The sequence below is a fragment of the Paralichthys olivaceus genome, chromosome 22, assembly GCF_024713975.1.
Source record: "Paralichthys olivaceus isolate ysfri-2021 chromosome 22, ASM2471397v2, whole genome shotgun sequence".
Lineage (NCBI taxonomy): Eukaryota > Metazoa > Chordata > Actinopteri > Pleuronectiformes > Paralichthyidae > Paralichthys > Paralichthys olivaceus.
Window position 1 is genome coordinate 13281821 of NC_091114.1, and position 22791 is coordinate 13304611.

The 22791-nt window shown below is 43.3% G+C and overlaps 1 protein-coding gene and 1 long non-coding RNA gene across 4 annotated transcripts in view; one reads left to right on the forward strand and one right to left on the reverse strand.

The window, feature by feature from the left end:
- Positions 1 to 1617: 1617 nt before the first annotated feature.
- On the reverse strand, positions 1618 to 6401 carry LOC138406582 (uncharacterized). The gene is made up of 3 exons (XR_011239985.1): positions 6162 to 6401; positions 5958 to 6044; positions 1618 to 2191 (listed from the first exon to the last, which is right to left on the reverse strand). It is a non-coding gene; the product is annotated as an uncharacterized lncRNA (long non-coding RNA).
- A 1334-nt stretch (positions 6402 to 7735) lies between these two features.
- svep1 (sushi, von Willebrand factor type A, EGF and pentraxin domain containing 1) overlaps positions 7736 to 22791 on the forward strand; it is an 82699-nt gene continuing 67643 nt past the window's right edge. The window contains exons 1-2 of one of the 3 annotated variants that reach the window (XM_069519134.1): positions 7736 to 7885; positions 9737 to 10233. In XM_069519134.1, coding sequence (XP_069375235.1) covers positions 9811 to 10233 — 423 coding nt within the window. In that variant the 5' untranslated portion in view covers positions 7736 to 7885; positions 9737 to 9810. Of the gene's footprint in view, positions 7886 to 9076; positions 10234 to 22791 lie in introns of those variants that run through there. The other 2 variants (XM_069519135.1, XM_069519133.1) reach the window with 2 other exon arrangements.

Here is a 22791-nt window from a genome sequence, read left to right on the forward strand (position 1 = left end):
TGGGTGAGTATAGAGCTGTAAACAGAAAGTCGTTTGCATGTCTTTCAACTAGTATCTTCCCTCCCAGCCTGTTTCCTTCTCCTTTACTTGCATCACCTCTGCACGTTGTTGATATATTGCGGCTTCATCTGGTTACAGTCAATTTGATTCTCAACCTTTAGTAGCCCACTCATTTTCTGGAATAACTGGTTGCAGATCTTGCACACAGTACAGTCAGCGTGGAAAACAATCTTGACTGTAATCTGATCACGCTTGAGTGACGGCAGGAGAACAATGGTGCTGCTGCACTGAACACTGTGTTTGGCATTAAACCCAGCTCCACTTGTGACCATTCAAGGGGGAGGAGGAGAGGGAGGAGGAGAAGGAGGAGGAGGAGCAGGAGGCGTAACAAAAAAAGTTCAGGGAACATAGTGTAACACTGTTAATACAAAACATGCAAACAGCTTTTTGTTTTTATGGCACATGAGCCAAAACTAAAACGTTTCCAGCTCCTCTCATGAAATGCATGAGTCCAGAATGGGATTGGATGTATTTCTGCCTCTTGTAACATGCAACAATCCTTTAGAATTAAAAGCACTGACTGATTTAATTATAAATCGTTGCACATGCACAGATGCTTTGTTCATGGTTTCACACACATCAGCACTGCGTCCTTTGCTCTGCATTTAAACACCAAGTAAGGAGCCAAGCAATGACTCCACTGCAGATACGTCGCCACCCATTGATTTCCTGGAAATCTCCATGTCGTCCAATTCCAAAGGAAGGCCGAGCACATGTTCCTTCATGTGGCTCAGCTACGTCACATGCTGGTTATTCAAACCTGTACATCTATAAACACTTGTTTACAGAAATGTAAGATGAGCTGGGGGGGGGGGGGGGGGGGGGGGGGGGGGGGGGGGGGGGGGGGGGGACGACAGAGAGAGAGAGCCGGAGCAGGGCTGAAAGAAAGGTCATGGAAAGCGAAGATGTTTGTGACCCCTACGAGAATGAGAGAGACTTGTGAAGAGTTGTAGAAGAGACAGAAAGGTGACGAGAACAGAAACGGGGGAAGCAAAGAAAGGGATTGAAAGCAATTGGAAGAGGAGGAGGAGGAGGAGGAAGATGGGAGTGGTGAGGGGATGTGTGATCATGAGGGAGGGGATGGTAACTCGAGCCATGTGTTTACCACGTACGTCCCCAGAAACATATGAGTTCTTGGGAAAATGTACTCGAAAAGACATTCAGGACCCAAACAAGCAGATTCAACTTGACATGGATTGAGGCCGAAGATTCTAAATGAATCCATGTGAAGGAAGAATTGTAATCACCGTTCTTCTCGTGTTTTAATTGATATCAATCAGTTTTCAAACTTTGGAACAAAAGAGTGTATTTACCATTAATTTCTATATGTTGTGAAAATAAATAATCAGACTCGAAACTTGTTTGAATCGACGTCTTTCTGTGTGAATCTATTTAAAAAGATGATCGCTGCATCGACTGTATATAAACATGGAAGTAGCACAAAGAGGAAGCCGAAATATCGATGTGTGTATATGGAGCCAGAGTTTTTATGGAATCAAATAAGTAACTAAAACCAGACTTGCTGGAAACGTCAACACTTGGAGCAATGCGTCAGTAAATGGTAAACATGGTTTATTGCTTGTAAAAACACTTGACTTTCCTGCTAAACATGGAAACTAAAATATTTGCAGATACAGGAAATGACATTAGATCTAATCAGCCTCTACAATAAAAGCATAAAGGAGTCGTCCAGTGTTGTTTTTGTTGCTGTTGATTTTACTTTGTGTTTAAGTCATTGCCGTTGCTTGTTTCTGTAATGATCATCATTTATAGAGACACTGTCCTTGTAATTGCAGTTTTTTTGTCTTCTACTGTGAATATCATTCCACAATTAATTTTGTCGTTCCACTTCACACGTTGACTTGTTGCCACAAATAAAAACAGGTCAACCTCCTTCCTGACAGCATCATTATCATCTTGTGATGTTTTTTTCGTCTGCGAGTCGAAGCCTGGGCCAGTCAGAACTCGCCTGATGCCTGCGTCTCACACCGAGCTACGCCTCCAGACCGCACACTCGAGGATTTCTCCGTGTTTACTCTGACGTCACTGTTGACTCTTCCAATCAATATTCCCATCACAGCATGGGGTCGCACTGGAGCACAGGACATCAGAGAGTAATGTCAACACTTCCCTGGGAATAACAAAAATAACTGACCAGAAGTTCGGTAGATCAGAAGACATCCGCAAAAACTAACTTGACAGATTTTAGCAGAGATTCATTTTCTTGGCCTAAGTTTGAGATTCATTCAGTATCAAGTCCTTCAACCCTTGACAACAACAAAAGAGTTGACATGTGCTATAATCCTGATCAGCTGATCCCAGCTCACACTTTAACTCTATAACCAGAGCTTCCTCTTTCAAAAAGAACACAGATAAGAACACTGTTTTCACATAAACTATGTGTGTGTGTGTGTGTGTGTGTGTGTGTGTTGGTCATATTCATTTCCCTCTTCCCCCCCCCAGCCTCACCCCTCCAGCCTCTCTGAGTGTCATGTCAGCGCTGCCTGGTTGAGTCTGTTTTTATCGAAGTCTGGCTCAATCCAGTTCACGCTGCCTCAAGACACAACCTCCTCATCTTACTCTCTCTCTGCCTCCGTCTCTCCCACTCCTCTCCATCTGTCTGACCCCCCACTTCCACTCCCCCTGCTCTTATTGTTTATTACGTGTTTCTTTTGTCTGCACTGAACAGTTGTTGTTTTTTTTACTCCCTCACTTCAGTTCAGACTTTCTTCCTTTTCCTTCTCTCTTGAGCCCGTTTGTTTGAGCCCTGAGGTGCTGTTCATCAACACTGAGAAAGAAAGAAAGAAAGAAAGGAGGAAAGAAAAAAGAAACAATCGACATCTTTGCCTGATGTTGTGTTTGTGTATCTTAACTATGATAGTGTATCTACACATCGTTCTCTGCTTTGTGTGCAGATGTGTGTGTATCACTGGATCACAGGTTGGAGCAGGAAACTGGTCCTGTTCCCAAGATCCTCAGGGACACTGTCAATTATTCTGTCAGAATTAGATTTATTATGAAAGGGTTTGGTTGTTTACTTGCACCATGACAAGACGATAAAAACCAAAATCCAGAGCGTCCTGTGGCTGCTCAGGCATCATATTCAATCTAATCATAAAGTGGTGTCACAACATTTCATATGTCAAATAACATTTTGTTGACTTGCAGTGAGTGTTCCAGTAGCAGCGGATGTGCTTTCAACCACATCCTATGCTTTTCTTCAGCATATGGCATTGAGCAAGCAACCTGAGTAAATGTTATCTGCAGAGGAAGACCATCAGATGAAGCTGAAAGACCCAGGAGAGGCTCATCAGTGGATTTGGACGGAACCAAGAGTTGCCATGAGTGTGTGTCTGTGTGTGTGTGTGTGTGTGCATGCTATATATGTGAAGGTGTAGAATCTAACACCTTTCTCCTGTGTTGATCTTTCCCACGATGATGCCTCCCTTCCATCTCTGACATGCTCTGCCCTCTTGGCTTGTGCGTTTGTGTGTCTGTGTGCATTTTTCCATCTTTGCGTTATTGCAACATGACCCGACATCAAGGACACAGCGGCTGAAGTGCCATCAGGCAAAGCACAAAGAATTAATATCCGTGTCGGGGCCCAGTTGTTGCACTGATCAGCTCCCAGATGTGAGGCGGAGCATCAGTGAGAGGGAAAGGTTACAGAACGGGTTTGATCGCCGTGGAGAATGCGTGAATTTGCATATTTTAATTGGCTTGGGTCTCATTTGATGGCTTGATGATTGATGGCCACGTTGAAGAACGCAGGCCCCTGACTGGATCTTTCTGGAGGTTGCACAATTTTGAAAGACAACACAACACGTGATGCAGAAATGAAATGACTGAAGCAACACTGCATTTGTCATTGATTATAAAATGGGTAATAGATATCAGACTGACTGATTTCAACATGGGTGCCTATAAAAACCAGTCGGTGCTGTTTGCAATGCAGAGGAGGATCAGCTGATCAGGTGACGTGTGTGTGAGGTTATTCGGTAAAGGTCGGTAAATCTGTGAGGGTGTGTGGAGGATTTTCTATCTCGAGGACGTCATTTTCTTGCAGGCTGGGTTGACTTATAAAATATTTATTCAGCATGTGAGCACAGGACGGGCTATAAATAGTCTCAGCTAAACATAAAGCCATTAGTATTACCACTGCTGTCTCACACAGCTCTATTTCTCTCTCTCTCACACACACACACACACACACAGATATAAACTCATGCACAGCGACATTGACCAACTCGATGCAGGCTGCATCCTGATCATGCAGACATATTGATATTCTGGCTGCTTGTGCAGGAGCAAACACACCCTGCACAGGCTGCAGTCTGAATCTGGGCCAAGTGTGAGCGTCAGCATTCGTCTGAGGAGGTTTATAAATGAGGACATACTATAAACTATAGCAGCATTAAATAATTCAAAGGTGTGATTAGTGTGAGAGCCTACGGGCACATGTTGTTGAGGTCTTATCAATCAGTGTTCACTTTATTTTTCATCAGAGGGTTGAGGATAAAACCCAAAGTACATGAATAAGGCAAATATTCAGTAATGTGAAACTAAATCACGTGGAACAAACATATTGACCTGCAGCCTACAACAGTGTTTGCACAATTAAAAACTGCCAAGTCAGTAGAATGTGAAAAGATGATGAGTCAGAGCGAGTGAGGAGATTGTAAAATAAAAACATTTAGCACATGTCTCTCTCTCTCAATCCAGAGCTGCTGAAAATACAATATAAAAGTAAGCATCTTTTGTCATGTTGGTGTGTGATAACCTCCTGTGATTATTGCTGCAAACCAAATAAAGAATCTATCCATCTCTGATTAGACTGAATAGAGTCTGGATGCATCCTAACTTCTATACAAATGAATATCTCAGAATTCAGCGAGCGTATATCTCCTCATATATTTGATGAACTTCCGTACCCCGGCTGCATAAGCGCCTCTGCAGGAAACAGGGGCCACAGCCGCAGACATGCAGCGTCTCGTACATGTTACAACATAGTGCTGTGACAGCTGCTGAGGAGATTTATAAAACCAGCATCAGACGAGATGCTGCCATGTGCACTTTGGTCTTACTTCCCCCTCTGGTGCGCGCTCCCTTTACTGCATCGGCCCACTCAGAAGATGGTGCACAGAGACAGACAGCTATGAAGTCTTTCAGTCTTTCTCATCACAGCACCGGTAAACCGTTTCAAAAACACTAAAGATGAATCTGTCTGAACAATGTCGTAAAATCTGGAATATGTTTGACTTTGCCCAATAAACATAGAAGAAAGTTGAACAAGAAAAATGCTTAAAATTCAGTTTAGAGTATTAGTATTTCAATTAAAGTAAAAGGATCAAATATTTCTTCCAACTCAGAATAAAGTACTCAATGAACTGGCTGTGTATGTTAAAATTGGATTTGGTTCACATAATCTCTTAATTTCACTTCTCTTTTTCCTCATTTCTTTATTTTGAGAGGAAGAACGAAATACTGGGACAGTAAACAGACTAAAAAAAATCGTAAGAGCCACAGATTTGTTACATTACACATAAATATACATAAGGATTTACATATGTTATGGTTTAATTGCCTTTTTGTTATTAGATTTATGAATTGCTCAACAATCATTGACTTTTATTAATAATTTTACATAAATTAATGAATTAATGAGAAAATAATAATAATAATAGAAACCTGCTTTTTCGTTGCACTCCCTATTTTAGATTAGGGCTAAAAAAATAAATATGTTATGAGTTCGAAATGTCTTTTTGTTATTGGATTTAGAAATTAGATTTATAAATCGTTCAACAACATTTATGTTTTACATCAAATGAAGACAGTTCAATGATATGAACTAAAGGAATTAACGCGTTTTAAATGAAAATAAAATGATAATAACTCACTGTTCGGTCGGTCATCCATTAGTGCTGACACCACACGGCCTGCGGATGGCGCTGTCGCTCCTCTCAGCAGAAACACACACTCTGAGCCTGAGAGGAGAAGAAGATGGAACCGGGTCAGTGAACTTTTTCTTTTTCATTAAAACTCATTAAACTAATGTTTCTGTCGCTTTCACAAACGGAGACTTTCCACCGGAACACACTTACACTCAGTTTCTCCTCCAGGAGACTTTCACAGGTTCGCTCCACAGACTGAAGCTTCTCTCGTCCAGGTTGGTTTTCAGAACTGAATCCCACTTTAAACACTTCATGAAGTCAAACACTCTTTCTGTGGCTCGTCCCTGTTTGTGGACTCGTCTTCACAGGGATCGAAGAAGAAAAGAAAAAAAAGCCAGTTCAGGGAGACGAGTGTGTTTAAATCCAACGCACCTGTGGCTCTCAGGCAAGTGCTCATGGGAAATGAAGTTCACAAACGAAGCTTTTAGCATTAACACCTTTTCAGTCACATAAAGAAATCTTCACATGTTTGTTTTTAATTCAAACTGATGTGAAAGGATGGTAGAATTATTACGTGATCACACATCAAATATTGATTTATCAGCTGATTTATATATTTTAAAATATTCAGTCGTCAAACCCTCCATGACAAAGTTTATATTTTACATTTCAATGATGAACTTTATGTTTATATATATATATAGAATTTGAATTGAGAAAATATTTTTTTAATGTTTTCCCTCGAGAGAAAAATACATTTTCTATCATAAAAAAAGGACAAAACACAGATGTTCAAATGTGTCCCTCAGCCCTCAGCCTTAATTAGCATGTGACACTTCCAAAAACATCCACCATTTTATGTTTGCGTGATGTTGACAAATCCGCAGAAAGTCCTCATCTTTGTTTTCAGAAGTGTGGCTCCAAAAAAAGGGCCTGGAACTGTCTGGGATTTAAGGAAGGCACACATTAAATTCAAACTGTGGCAGCATGTCTGCTCATTTGTTCTGTCTCTTTGTATTTTGTTTAATTTTATATCTGGCAAACAATGATGATTTCCAGAGCTTTACTTGGATTTCACATTGTAAGAGACTCTAGCTCGCTGCCTATTGTGTTGCCGTGCCGCACATTTGACCCAAGAATAAGAAAAAGAAGAAGTGATTCTGATTTTGATTTAAGAGTTGAAGGGAAGATAACAAAGTTTTGGTTTGGGTTTTTACCCAAATTGTTAAGTCACTCGATGTATAGATACCTTCTCAGAGGCCCTGTACTGTACAAATAGGCCACCCCGCCCTCACAGTGACAACCCCCCCCATCAACACACACACACACACATACACATGCATCCACCAACCCCCTGTCTCCCTGGGGACCCCCACGGAAGTCTGGTGAGGGGTCTCCAGTGCCAAAAAGCAGGAAGTCACAGCTGTGCTCATCCCCCTTTCACCATGTGTGAGTGTGTGTGTTTTCTTGTATCTGTCTGCGTCCGTGTGTAGATCTGGGTCAGTGTGTGTGTGTGTGTGTGTGTGTGTGTCTCAGCTGCTCTCTCATCCAGTTTATCGGGCCGCTACATAGCTTCTTCTTCTTTGGTGCAGAAATTTCCAGTGTCTCTAAGTGAGAGAGAGAAATCCTGGCTTATGTCGACCAGTAAACACTCTGTCTGATTTGCGTGTCACTGTGTCCAATAACACAAGACTGACTGCACTGGTGGAAAAACACACACGTGCACACACCCTCTGTCACCTCCCCTTTTTAATTGTCTCTGTCCCTTCTTCACCTTTTCATAGACCTCAGATAAAGATGGACGACCCCTCCTTCCACTATCCGGAAATGGAGCAGAAATATCCTGGAATCGAACAACGCCATCTTGCACATTTGGAGTCTGCGAGATGTAGCCGTGGTACCGAGGTCCTGACGATACACACGTTCAAACAATCGTGAGTCAGTCTCCTGACGTTTCACCCGGTTTATATATCATCAAATTACTAATTAGAACCAAACTCACATCAGTGTTATAGGAGCGAACTAAAATGACAGACAATAACTCGGAGACTTTAATGGACAGGAAGTTAAAATAAGGTAAAACCCTAATGGATGCAGCGTTCGGATGTCCACACACTTTTGGCCTTGTAATGTACCTGTCCCTCTCTCTCTCTCACTCTCTCTCTTCTGCCTTGCTCCTCCACTCCTTCATTTTCTCTGGTTCTTCCTTCTCTATTAGCCTCTGCAGCGCTCTGTGAATCCAACTCTTTGCTGTAAATCTCAGGCCTTTAGTTTAATGGGCGCAGTGTGCCTCTGTAACACCGGCTGCCTTTGTTTTGGTTACAGATAAAATCTCCGAAGGAAAACACGGCAGCAGAGAGAGACAGACGGAGAACGAGGCAGCGGCTATGAGAGTCTGAGGAGATGTAGTAAAACTGTCTAGTGTGTGTGTGTGTGCGAATCCCTGTGGTGCAGGAAGAAATAGACAAACCCAGAGAGCGAGAAGGGCATTTCTTCCCTCTTCTTTTCCATTTCTTGAACAAGATACGCAGAGAGAAAGCGAGCAGAGGGGAGAAGGGAGTGATATCTACTGAAAGAGTGATGATTTGACAAAACCTGTATCCACAGCAGACGCACATGAAACTGTTTCCTCTCTCTGAGGCACAGGTTGAGAGTTTTTCCTCAAAGCTCCAAATGTCCGTCTTGTATAATTTCTCAAATCTTGCCTGAGTTTTTAATCTGATTAATCTCTTTGGCCCCACCGTTCGTTCTCACTCTGTTTGATCGCACTCTGCATCGGGCACGTTGAGCGAACACATGGAGTTGATCACAGCGCCTGTTGCTGGTGTTGTCTTTTGGGAATGTTGACAAGTTGACAGGCGAGGCGCAGCACTGACACCGAACCTCCCTCCACTGTCCGGACGAGAGAGGTAGACAGGCGGAGAGAGAGAGAGAGAGAAGGGGGGGGGGGGGGCACAGGGGGGAGGGTGACACAGAAAGAGATAGGGAGAGAGGGGGAGGTGAGAGGAAAGGAGGAGGAGAGATGAAGAGGGGAAAAAAAATGACTTCACGGCCTCGACTGGCCTGCCCCCTTTTCCCTTCAGCCTCTCTCTCTCTCTCTCTCACTCTCAACTTTTTCTCCTCCTCCCTCCTCCTCCTCCTCTGTGTGTGTTTTTGAAATGATTTGGGGAGAAGAGGGGAGCAAGCATTCAGAGCTTGGCTGACGGTGCAGGCAGGAGCGTCACATAGGCAAACAGGAGCCTGAGGGGCAGCACGCAGGGACCGAAGAGGACTGAAGGAGAGACTGGGGTGTTTTGGATCTGATGCACAAACTGAAAGATTGACTTACAGGAGAGGCAGGCAGAAGGGCAAAGAGAGGACTTATTGATTTTTACACACAGAGAAAGAAAGAGCCAGATACACTGTACAGTTTTGTTTTTGCAGAAAAGACAGGAAGGCAGGAAGATAACTCGTGAGCAAGCCTAAACCTTTTTCACATTTTTCCACCTGGGACTGTAGTTGTCGTCCTGTCGTCCACTGGAGAAGAAAAGAAGCAGATGAACGGAGGCACGTTATGAATGACAGGGGAAAACGCCTCCTCTCAAGCCAGCAATGCTTTTGAGGAACTTTGCACTGGACTGTTGCTGTGTGCTATGTTCCTGGACACGGATGCAGGCATAAGAGACACATTTCCATTGAATTACTCTTGAGGATCCACGTTTTCTTTTTACCTTCCGTGCAGGTGACTGTCACTATGATTTCGCAAAGGTACTCTTTAACACTATCATGGACTTCTTGTCTTCTAGTCCTGTGCCTCCTGGATGTATGGACCACCGCCCAACAGTCCCAGCCCCAGCTGCAGTCCCGCCGGTCCAGGCAAATGTCAACCCTCACATCGTCCTCCTCCTCCTCCTCATCAGCCGGCAACCTGTCAGAGAGCGCAGAGAGCAAAGTGGAGCGCCTCGGCCAGACGTTCAAGCGCAACGTCCGCGAGCTGCGCGAGAAAAGCTCTTGCCTGGACCTGGTCTTCCTGGTGGACGAGTCGTCCAGTGTGGGGGCCAACAACTTCCTGAGCGAGCTGAGATTCATACGCAAGATGCTGTCTGACTTCCCTGTGGCGGCGGAGAACACGCGGGTGGCGTTGGTCACCTTCTCATCCAAGACCCACGTGGTGACGAGGGTCGACCACATCACAGCGCCCAAGTCCCACCACCACAAGTGTTCCCTGTTCAACAAGGAGATCCCGGCCATCAACTACAGAGGGGGCGGCACCTACACCAAAGGAGCCTTCCAGAGGGCGGCGGTGAGTCAGAACTAAAGATGAAGTGAAAGTGTCTCTGATGTTGATCCCAGTGAAACGTGAGATTCATGAAAGTGCCGACATACGTCCAAAGAAGTTAATGTCCTTCTTAGATTTCACTCACTGTCTCAGAAACCTTTCCTGTTAATGTGTGTGTGTGTGTGTGTGTGTGTGTGTGTGTGTGTGTGTGTGTGTGTGTGTGTGTGTGTGTGTGTGTGTGTGTGTGTGTGCGCGCGTGTGCGTGTCAGTAAGCCTGCAGCCCCGCTCTGTTGTCAGGGAGTGACTGTGGCTCAGCGTAGGTTGAAGTTAATGAGGCCCTGCACGACTTTACTGCTGCTGCTGCTTCCTTTAAATTACACAACAGGAGATAGTGAGGGGAAGCCACTTGGCAGCTAATTGCTCAGGAGTTTCCAGTGAAAATAAGAGTGAGCACATGCATGCACATGCACAGACGCACACAGATGCCAACACATAGCGACCTGCAGGTTTGGAAAAGTGGAACACACATAAATCAAATCAAGGATGTGAAGCGTGGGCAGCGTTCTGGATGAATATGAATTGCTTCAGTGTTACTGATAAGGTCCAGACAGTTTTTACCCCTGTCTGTCAGTCTGTCTTTCTGTCTTTCTGTCTGTCTGTCTGTCTGTCTGTCTGTCTGTCTGTCTGTCTGTCTGGTCAGGATCAGGAGGCAGATCCAGGATTTCTTTTTTTGATTTTCACCAATTTCCCAGGGAATCATTTCTGGATCTCGATGAAAAAAATCAGAAACATTTCGGTGACTGAGTCTATGAGTGTGTTCAATTTGATGGAGCTCGGTTGAATTCAAGGTGACTGTGGTAGAATGCGCTCTAGTTGATTCCTAAACAAAAGCAATACAGTTTGTCAGCCTGATGTGGACGCAGGGATTTGGGGGTTATGTGGGGTTTACATGGGGTCAAGATGTCAGCTTGTTTATGGTTTGTTGATTTGAGCTGCCTGACACCCAGCCGCATGCACACACACACACACTCAAACACATACATGCACCCAGGACATATGGCACAATTCATCCGTCAAGTCCGAACAGCCCAGCTGCAAAAGCTGTGTTGGTGGTACAGGGTCTGTGGTCGTGTATAAACACACACACACACCTCAGCCCATGCCTCAGGTCTGCCTTCATCTCGGTGATGCACTGAAAGCACACATGGTAAAATTCAGGTGCAGTCTGGAAACTTGTTGAGAAATGCTGCAGGTGTCATTAAATCACTTGTGTTATTTTACAGTCAGATGGAAGCCGACCTGGCTAATATCGTGGCAGGGTGACAAATATGCAAAGGAGATGTTATGACTGGGAGCATTGAAGTGAGAAAAGCTGATGCAAACTTCAGAGACTTAAATGTCGTCCCACATGAAAACAGCTAATAGCCGTGCAAATAGCTCCGCTTGTTTCTGGCTGCTGCAGCATCATCTGCTCAAAGTCAGAGATGTGGTGTCGGACAAAAAGCTCATTGAAGCGCAGCAGTGACCACGTCCAGTCAGTAACCGAGGCTCCTCCATCTTTGAGATGCTTTTCTGCTTAAACGGAGGAAAGAGTTGTTATCCGAGTCAGATCCGAGCAGCCTGGACGGTCTTTTCTCGTTCCCTCCTCTATTCTCTCATCTAGAAGGCGTCTCCGTCTGCAGAACTGCAGCTCACTTGATGGTTTTAGTTTTTCGCACCTTAATTAAAATTGTTCTGTGTGAAAGGAGATCTGAAGTAACAGCCCGTCTACGTACTACTTACTGTCACAATCAATGGGAGCTAATTTTTTCCCCAATTCGGATTTTCCATGTGATAATTAACTGAATCTCATGTCCTGATTGGATGATTGCACAAATAAGCAGGTGTTTCCAAATAAATCACTTTGGTGTGATCTGTAATTCTGTGAACGTGTCACATCAGCTGAGTTTTTCAGACAAAAAAAAAGGTAGGTCAGCTGACCTCTGGCAGATTTACCTTCCACTTCATCCCTGTTTAAAGCTAACAGCCCTGGACCGTATCCTCTGGCTTAGCGCTGAAAGCTTGGCCCTCAGGACAGATTTTCAGCCCGCTCTCCTCAGTTAAGTGCAGATAAGGAGACTGCTGGCCACGTCCCAGCTGCTAAAGACCACAACAACACCAACAAAAGATATTTCTAGGAGGAACTTTGGTGCCTTATCGAAAAATTCTCAAAGGCTCGGAATGTTGTGAGCCATTTATCAAGCGATGTAGTCGTCTTAAACAACCCCGAGATGACAGGGAGCGCTGCTGCTCAGGCTCTTAAGTTGGTGGTTATTGATTAAAAGAATAACATTGGATATCGCTCTGATATTCACATATAACAGTGCAGTGGGGCTTCTGCATGGTGAGAGTCCGTATGGGCTGACCTGAGCGACGTGTGAGTAATGGAAGCGCTACGTGCAGTCTACACTGAAGAACGAGCCTTGCAGATACAGATCCATTCCTTAAAACCAGAAACCACGCTATGCCTGATAGATTCATTCTGACTTTTACCGTGTCTCCGCATGATCGAGGAAGTGAACAGGCCGTCTGTGATTTATCACCTCATCTCTGTTTTGTTTTATCGTCCACCTCAATCCGACTGGAAAGAGGGGAAAAAGTGTGTGTTTGTCATCTCTTTCCATTCGCCGTGTAAAGGATGGGTCTGCTAATGCTAATCTACAAGGCACATATCCGGCTGTCGGCGTGTACAGACGAAACTGAAATGGCTCAGAGCGTGCACGTGCGCGTCGAACTGTGTAAAGTGTGAGTGCTCGTAAATACTGATGTTGTGCTTTCGTCCCTAAATCTTTCTCGTCCCAAGTGTCGATTAGAAACGCACCAATACCAGAGTATTTATTTATATTCTATTAACTAGATAATAAAACAAGTTCTATGTTTTTCAGATTCTTCATGTATTTGTGAGCAATCATAACTTCCATACAGCGTTGGTAGCATACAGATGTTAAAATACGTTATATACGTTTTTTGTTTTTTAAAATGCACTGGTATTGGATCAGTGCTCAGGATCAGGAAGTGGAAAAATGGTATCGGAACATCTCTATTATCTATGAGAGGTTTCAAGGGGAAAGCAATTGTGTGTGTGCAAGAAAAGAGACAGTGAAAGTGAGAGAGAGGGGGAGAAAGGGAGAGAGAAGATAATTGAGAATTGCAGTATAATAATAATGATGCCATATTTTATTCCCTTGGCTGGTCTCGGCTGTTCTGAGCGCCGTAGAAAGCTGGAATCCATTAAGCGAGACATTTTTCCACCAGCCCTGCATGTAGAGACAGGGCTCTCCTCTTCATCTCTGTCTCTCTTTTCACCTCATACATCACACACGAGGTTTAAAGCATCAACGTGCGCAGGTTCCAGAATGATTTCTGGTTCAGGAGTTTTCACTTTGCTTTGGCAAACGTTGCACTTAAACTAATGTAAACACATTATATCTATCTGTCTTGTACTAATAAGTCACTTTGCCTGTCCCGCTCTCTGTTGGTGTCACACTTCAAGTGATGACAGTGGGAGGCTGTCAAGGAGGTAGAGAGGGTCGTCCACCAACCAGAAGGTCGGTGGTCGATCCCTGGCTCCTCCAGTCTGAAGTGGGCCAGACACTGAACCCCAATTTGCTCATGAGTGTGTGTGTGAAACGTTGAATGGGAACAAACTAATTTCTTCTTCAATCTCGACACTGACGCTGCCCCTTTGCATTGAACCGTCCGGCACGTGCTTATTGTTAATTTAAATTTAGGGAAGGACGTGCAAGAGCAATTTTTTTCTTCATTTCGAGCAACAAAAGCAAAGTGGAGTTTCTCTGTCTGGCATGTTTGTGACGTCGAACATGACTCACTGGGTGAAAAAAAACAGGAATGCAATCTCCTCTACCCGTGTAAACCTGCTAATTTTGATGTAAAAGAAGTATTTGATAAGACTGGAGAAGTGCAACAGGAATACATTCCGTTCATCATTCAAGAGTTTGTAGCAGTTCTGAATGAACTCAAATCCGGCCTTGTGTCTGATAGCTGAGGAAACCCCTCCACAAACACGCACACACGTTCGGGATGTTGAATCAGGAGCATCTGTGTCTCCGACCATCTCTGAAACTTTCTGAAACCAATGATCTGACATTTACCTGCTTACGGAAAAAAGAATGAAAGTCAGGGTTCCATTTCTCTCTTGTTCTCTTATTTGTACAACAATTTTTGTCACTTTTCATGTGTACGACTTTTTGATTATCTTCCCACAGAGACTCCCTGACAACGTGCGTCATTATCTCAGTTGTTAAACAAAAGTCTTCCCCCTTCACTACGATGGCCAGCTTTTCACTCTGCTTTCCAAAGTGTCAGTTTGGATAAGAGTGCACACCGGCACCCTTGAAGAAACGATTTTGTCGTCATTTATATGCACTTAAAGTGACACAAGTTGTTATGTGAGGAATGAAAAAGAGAGCTTGAAAGAGATGTTCAACTCCAGCCGCCTCTCACCGAGAACCTGGCTTTGTGACGTGACTGACGGTTTGTCTGTTACACACATGGACAAAGCAGCAATTCAGTTCCACCAAAGGAAAGAGTGTTTCAAAACACTGTCAGATGAACTGGAAAGATTTCTATTTGAGTCAGACCGAAGCCTTCAGGGTCACATATCGTTTGAGTTTTTCTGTGATACTGCTGCCAGCATGCTTCCTCTTTTTCTGTCACAATACCAAAGTCTCACAGCATCAAAACACCTAAAGCTCTAGAAAAATATAACAGCAGTTAAACTAAAACATTCTTGATTGTCTGATTTTGATCAGAAAGTGTTTGAGTCATGGATAAAGTAAAAAGAGACTCAAATGTATGTGGATATCGTTGTAGGAGTAAAAAAAAACTATAGATATTAAAATAATGAATTACCTGTTGTTATAAAACCCTTGAGACAAAGAAAATGTAACGGAGGCTTGATACTACACAGTTTGACGTTAAATTTTACAATAAATAACTAAATAAGAAGGAAACTCAAATATATAGAACTTAAATCAAGTCCATTCCTCTTTCTATTTGTCTCCACTTCACTGATGAAAACCAGCCCATCAGTCTGTGTCTGTTTCTGCTCGTGAAATAATGTAGACGAGGGGTAAATGTCGGACATTAGGAGTTTATTAAGAGTGCAGCTCTTTGTCATGATGATTCACTTTGCCTTGTTTTTCGGGATCTGTCTATCCTCAACCTCGCCGCCGACATGATAACCTTATAAATAATGACATCACTCATCCTGTAGCTTTCCAGCGCGTCTTCTAAAGGAGCTGACTGGTGTGTTCGGGTCCTTGAGGAATAAACTGCGGGGCCGTATTTGAGACAGAAGTAGTTCAGGTCGACTGGTACAAACTGAAACACGGCTCCTCCTCCGCTCGCTGAAAAAGTTCTTTTTTAGCTTGTTTTTTATTTTCCCTGCTTTTACCTTTTACGTGACCCAAGTATCTTCAAGGCAACGTAACTCAAAGCCTTTTCGCTTTATTTTGTCGGCTGCTATTAATCTTGTAGATCCAGGAGTTAATTTTTTTTCCATTGTTGCTTTTATTATAGCTTGCTTTGGATACGAGTGTCAGCTATAAAAACACAGAGAGAGAAATTGCTGTTTCTGTAAAAGCCAGCTAAAAATCCCCACTGCCATCACTAGTTTTCTGTCTCATCATTCGTCTCCATCCTGAAGATTTACCTCTGCGTCCCTATGCGCTGCCAGACTTAAAAAAAAAAAAAAAAAAAGGCCTTGCTTTGGCGAAGCAACACTGAGCGCTAAACTGGACTTGGCGGCCTCACTGTGTCAATCTGCCTTCTGCGTTGCATAAGACACAGACAGATGGGCAGCGTGTGAGGAGAGATGATGAAAGAAAAGGAGTGGGACAAAGGATGGAAGAATGAGAGGAAAAAAGAGGGAGGGGAAGCCCTGGATGGAGGAAGAATGTGGCTAATGTTTTTACCTGACTGTTGGTTAGTGGTGGTGCTGCGGTGAACTGAATCTGGGTCAAAACAGAGTTTACCAGCGTTAAAATGAGCCTCATAATAAAAAGGAGTTTGTTTCTGGGACTTAAATCTGTAGCGGAATCGCTTTTAAGTTCCAGTGGCTCCTAATGTGCCCAGTAGACACACACACACACACACACACACACGCTCATTATTCACTCACACACAGTTTGTGTAGCAGCTGCATGTCTTTACATGGTTGTCATCATATATAAGTCAGAGGGTTCATATTATACATACAAAACTATGCATGGGAATGTGTGTGCCGGTATTTCCAGACATGCTGCACGTGTGCAGTATTACTGTTAATGTGTGAAGTTTATCAAAAATGCTATTATATATATTACGGACCAATCAGGAGAGTTTGCGGAGCTGTGTAGGTTCCATTATGATTTTTAAAAATCTAATAAACAGCCTAATACTTTCATTTAGTCTTCGCAGGAGTTCTGTTTTTCACCTTGTATTATTCAGAAACATATTTTACCAGGTGGTTTAGGATTAATATCTTTTTGAGTAAAGCCGCACTTGTTTCTTTTTCCAATTTGAGTCTGAATTAAAGCCAGTGTTTGTCCAGTGTCGTCCAAGTTGATGATTCATACGAGGTGGTCACTTGTCCGTCACTCTCCATACGACTCTACGCGAGACGAGGCCTTTCTGCATTGAGCTTTGCCAGACCACAATAAGCGAAACAAATATCTTGGGGCTGCGTTTGTGAGGCCCCCGTCTCATTCCAGTGGGTCAGCACTATTTCTCCCCATTTCTATGCCTTTCCATTATGCTCGCCTCCAGAGCCGCAGACATCCCCCAGCACTCGCTCAGGCAGGGGGACGTCATCGTCGTCGGCTTTGACGCATTACAGCCATTATATGCAGTATTGTTTTTCAAAACATTGTCTATTAGATTAAATGAGGCTTGTGTAAGTTGCTTATATTTGGCGTATGGAGGTGAACTGTACGTTCTTGTCCTGTATGAAGCTCAAGTAATGAGATGTAGAGTGCTGCAAATGAATGTGGGTAATGAACACCATCCATCACCTGAAAGCTGGAAAATTTTGTGCACGGCGTGGCGATTTTCAGAGGCCTTTTCATTTCTAGAAAACATATTTGCTCACTGGGGAGATTTTTTTTTATTTGTATTTTTACTCATCTGGCCGAGTTACAGGGCTGCTTTTAAACAAGCCAGTAAATTCTCACCAGCAGCTTTTGAGAAATTTCACTCTGAAGTCTCCTGTGTAAGAGGAAGGAGCCGTAAGGAGACAGCAAATGGCCTCGATTTCAGCCGATGCAAACGAGGGCCCTCTGCAACAAATGAAAGCAAGGTGCATCTCTTTCATCTGGTCCCAAAGGCTGGACCCAGTCGAGATAAGCTGATAAGAAAAGACTCTGTTTCCTGTCTGAGCAACTGTCTCTTCCCGCCATCTCACCCTTAATCATTTCCTCCCCCTCAGTGTGTCTGCTTCTTCCTTCTGCTTGGCCCCGTCGCCTCCTCCTCCTCTTCCTCCTCTTCCTCCTCCTCAGTGTCACAGGGTCTGCGGCAGGGATGGGTGAGAGAGAAGAATGGAGCAGACGGGGCCGCCTCACCTACCAGCCAGAGAAGCGCTGATAAGACTGAGACCAGACAGGAACAGAAACGTCCACAGACACTAGACGGCACATTTATACTTTCTGAGTCTGGGATGTGGGTCACGACCATTACTGTATATATCACCTCATGAACCTGTGAGGTGGTAAATCAGGACGGTAACATCTCACTTATAATCCAGGAAAATAAACATGACATACTTTTAGAGAGGTGGTGAAGTTATACAGCTCATAAAGTAAATATTTGGAGCATCTATCGACCAGTACACAGCAGCACCTCCATCACAGGTTTAATAGAGATAATTAGTCATTGTACTTCTCAAGTTGTTCAGTTTAAATCATAAAACTATATACTCACTGAATATATGAAGGATTAAATATCATTACATATTGCGTTGGTTGTGGAAAAGCCAGTGCTACCTGAAATTCCCCCTTTTTTCAGTCAAAACACAGACGGTGATGTATTGCAAATGTAATTTCTGCTGTAAGCAGATATCTTAATGTGACTTTCGACTTCTACTTTGGCTCCTAATTGACTTTACGTTCATGCCATGAACTCATATTGTAATTATGAGCACTTCTTAAACACAGACACACCTTACCTGGCCCCGGTGCTCAGGGCGTATTTGGAAAATGATTCAGACGCAGTTGCAGTGATCGACACGATAGACTCAACATGACTGTGTGTGTGTATGTGTGTGTGTGTTTTGGGTTCAGGAGGAAGAAATGCATTAGTCTCCTGCTCCGCTCCTCTGGGCCTCTTCATGTTGAATCACTCTCGACAGAAATAGTCTCAATTCTCTTCTTTTATAATTTTATCCATCAACCTCAAATATGTGTTGGAGCGTTTTTCGCTCAGATTGCTTTGACTGAGCTGCTCGCTGTCAGTGTTGACATTAACAGTGCTTATGTTTCTAGGAAAAAAACTGTGGCCATATTTCGACATTTCCTTTGGACTTTTTTCTTGTGGAACTAACTCTCGTTCAGGGAAACAAGTATTTGGGTCTGTGACTCCTACGACTTTTATTAATCTATCCATTGCTTTCTTCCAATATTCTTTGACGTACTGGTTGTGCATGGGCCTGTGTTCCAGGGTGACGTCAACAACACATTACTTGACTAACTGACCGCCTTGTTTTTGTCTGATATGAAACAGAGAGCATCTTGAAGTCTTTCTACATAAATACTTGTTCCTTCAAGTTTTTGCAACATGTTTGATTTGCTGACATTGGCCTAGTGTGCGTCTGCGTGTCCTTTCCTTAGACGTACTGCCAGCTGCTGTTTGAGGTCAATTGGATCAGGGAAATTTGTTTCCTTCTTCATAATGTCTCAGTGTTGCTTGTCGTGCATCAAACTGGACCACACTGATATCCTGAAATGTACTTGGAAGCGATCGGGATAATTTTGCAGCTCCTCGATCAGATTATCAAATTCTCCTTGTTCCGGACGGGTTCCTATAGGATAGGATCGACTCAACGTTTTCCTTGTTCATGAAGTGTGTACCACAAAATCGCCCTCACTGCTCGACTGTTTAATCCTTATATCTCCAACTGCAGATTTAATGCAACGATTCATACGACAATATTTGCCTTTGTTACTCAACAGCACTCCTGCTCCTTCTCTCAGCACACTCCGCTCACCCCTGCCCTCCGCTCTGAAATGGATACTGAATATTTTCCAGAGACAGGGGCCTATTTTCCGACCTCTTAACATCTAGAAGACCCTGAGGCCTCCTCATCCACAGACACACAACGTAACACGCAGACAAGCCTGATGCAACTGACCTTAGATGAAAAGCAGAATTTAAAGTTGAAGAAAACAGATTTGGATATAGAGAAAATTAAGTAGGGAATTGGCGAAGGATAATTTAATTTTAAAAGTGAGCATGACAAGTAAGAGACAAAAGCAGAGTAGAAACCAGATATAAACTGACAATAAAAACAAGTGAAAGCAGGATCTAGGAACAAATCCAAGCCAAAGCCCTGATTTATTGAATAAACTGAATCAGCGTTTCAGTTTTCTATGATTCAGCAAATCTGTGCATGCTTCATGAATTTATTTTTTTGACCCATCTTTCATCAGATCATTTTCAAAGATGCGTTCCAACTCATCCCTCCATTCTCTGTCAGCGTGTATCGATAAACCCTGAACCCTTTTCAGTTTCCTGACTCGCACGTATCCCTGGGGAAGTGTTGACAGGCAGCCAGTGAGGGTAGAAATAATCAGGCTGAGAGTTCAGCTGAGTTCATAGGTCACGGCAGCGAGTGCATCTGCTCTGTAGACGCTCAGACGTTCTGGTCCACATTTGAAATGGGACGAGCTAAAGTCCAACAAAATGTTGGTTTAAGGATGTAGCCGCTGAATCGGGTCAAAGCTGTAGTAGCGTCTGCCCCGGATGCTGCAGACTCTTTATCTCTGCAGAAGTAACTAAATATGTCTTCAACATTAAGTTGTATCGTCTGGGAATTTGCCGTTTTGTTAACCGAGCAGTTGAGTCCAGCAGTTGGTGATTTACAATCTCAAAAATAGCTGCACAATTTGTTTTAGTCTCTTTTAGTCTGAGACATTTTCTAATAGATTTTCCAAATGCTGGAACAAAACCCTTCAATTCAACATAGCACGGAGGTTTTTAAAAGCCCAATTCAAGGTCAATGGTTTCCTCCAGCAACTCTCCAAGCATCCTGCTTCCATCTGTATCCACTACAGCAGCCACAGACTTGGCCATGTAAGACCTGCTTGATCCTGCTTCATCTTCTTTACATATTTCCTTCGATAGGTCTTTATCCTTCAGGACATTAAATGTGACGACAGAGTCCAGCTTAAATTTAGGAAACCTCACACTTACGTGTCCGAAAAATTATGTAAGTCTTGGTTTAGAACTTTTGGGTTGAGAAAGCAACACGGTACAATTATTTTCTGCCTGGTTAGTCCGTCTTCTGTTGGTGGCGTGTGTAAGTGCGTGTTGAGAATCCCTCATTGAGACAAACTGATGCGTGACGGACAGATCCTGAGGGAGCTGGCAGACGCTGGTGGCTTTAGATGGATTTGAAATGGATGGAGAGGATATCAATATGACTTTGTGGGAACGAGTTCATGAGTGTGTTTAACCTGAAGGAAGCCTGCGAAGTTTTACTTTCTGACAGTTTGGAATCATTAAGCGAAAATAGCCACAAATCAGTCTTTGTTCAGTTGCTGAAATGTTGTAAATGACCGTAGTTATTGCTGATTACGTATTTGGCTTCTGCAAATGCTGCTAAGTTTGTACTCTCTGTCAATGTGTTGTGCTTGTATTTCTCTCTTTGTCCAACCCGTCCTCAGTATTTGTCTGTTTCCAGTCTGTCTTCTCTCTGTGCGTCACTCCTCGAGGGTCTGCTCTAGTGTTTTCAGCAGACGTGTGGATGCGCTGTGAGTGCTGGGTTTGGATGCTGTGTGGATGTGTGTCCCACTTGGCCTGGGGTTAAAGCAGCTGCGGTCAAATAACTGGGCTCTGCCCTGGCCAAAACCACTGACTCCCATTCGAGGAAGAATTAAGAGAATGATAATGAGGTGATTGGGGCCATGTGGAAGAAAACAGGATGTTTTTGTGTCTATATGAAATGCGTTTGTGTGCACAAGCAAATTATGAGCATTTCTTTGTGCACCATTCCCACTTTTTATTTAAGTGAATGCATCAATCTTTTAAATGTTAAGTTTGGCCAGTTTGTTGATAAAGAACTATTCAGACACAAGGAATTTCAAAAGGACTTTGCAAAATGGATGGAAATACGTTAAAAACCCAAATTGCACTGAGTAGAGTGCAAACCTCCACTATAGCCAACAGTCCCCTTAAATTCAAGCCACACCATTTTGCTCACACTCACAGATATCAATCCTATAAATTAATTATTCCCTGTCAAAAGAAAGTGGTATAAAATTCCTGGATCTGACCCTTTTTTTTCAAATTCTGTGCCAAAATTTAATAGGTTTTCTCTTGGCCCATATCCCGTCCTTCCACCTGGTTCTGTGGAAATCCACCAGAGTTTTTGCGTAATACTGAAAATATATGCACATATAGCATAACATACACTTGTAATTATCTTTTCAAGGACTAAAAACTATACACACTACTATAAGGGCACTTGGAGAAGAGCAAACTTCATCTCTCTATTGTCCAGGTCTTTATCCAGATCCAAACTCAATGTTTTTGTTTAAAAAAAATGCATTATTTCTTGAGAAATTCACAAAAATGTGGAAAACACCATCTGGCAATGCTACAGAAAGAAAAATTCCCGGATCCTTCCTCGTAATGAAATCTGCTCCAAACGTTAATGGGTTCTGCCTTGGCCCAGAGACCGTTCCATCAAGTTTCAAGAAGACGTTGCCCTAGTTGTTGTGTGTAATAGACAAATAGCAATGAAAACAACCTCCTTGGCAGAGTAGTAATAATTCTAAGGAACTGCAAGTGACTGATTTAATGTCATTGGCATCTCACACAAATGTTATTTCCTTTTTTAGAGCTATTCCTTATTCTTGCTCACCCCTGTTCTCCTGTTACATGCATCAGGAGTTGGTCACAGTGGAAATTGCCACACACCACTTTGCCTTTCAACCCAGGCCCAAAAGAAATTATTCACTCGCTAGTTGAGATCCTGAAGTCAAAATGACCCTCTTATTTTCACTCCTTTTTTTTTAAAGAATGAGGCACAGGAATGAGCTCAGCGGAAGTCAGAGAGGGCAATCTTTACACGTCCCGACTCTGTAAAACACAGATGTCAGTAAACCCCCTAGACGGAAACAAATTAAACTCCAGACCTGTCCACCTACGCATCCATCGCGGTGTCTTTTCTTGAAAACATACAATAATCGTTCCCCAGTGAAGAGGTTTTTAATTTAATGACTCCAGTCAGGAGGAGTGTGAGCTTGTTATAAAAATCACATGTGTTGAGTCGACAGCAGCTGCTGTTCCCAGTGTGCATATCTGAATAGTACACACACATAAAATTGA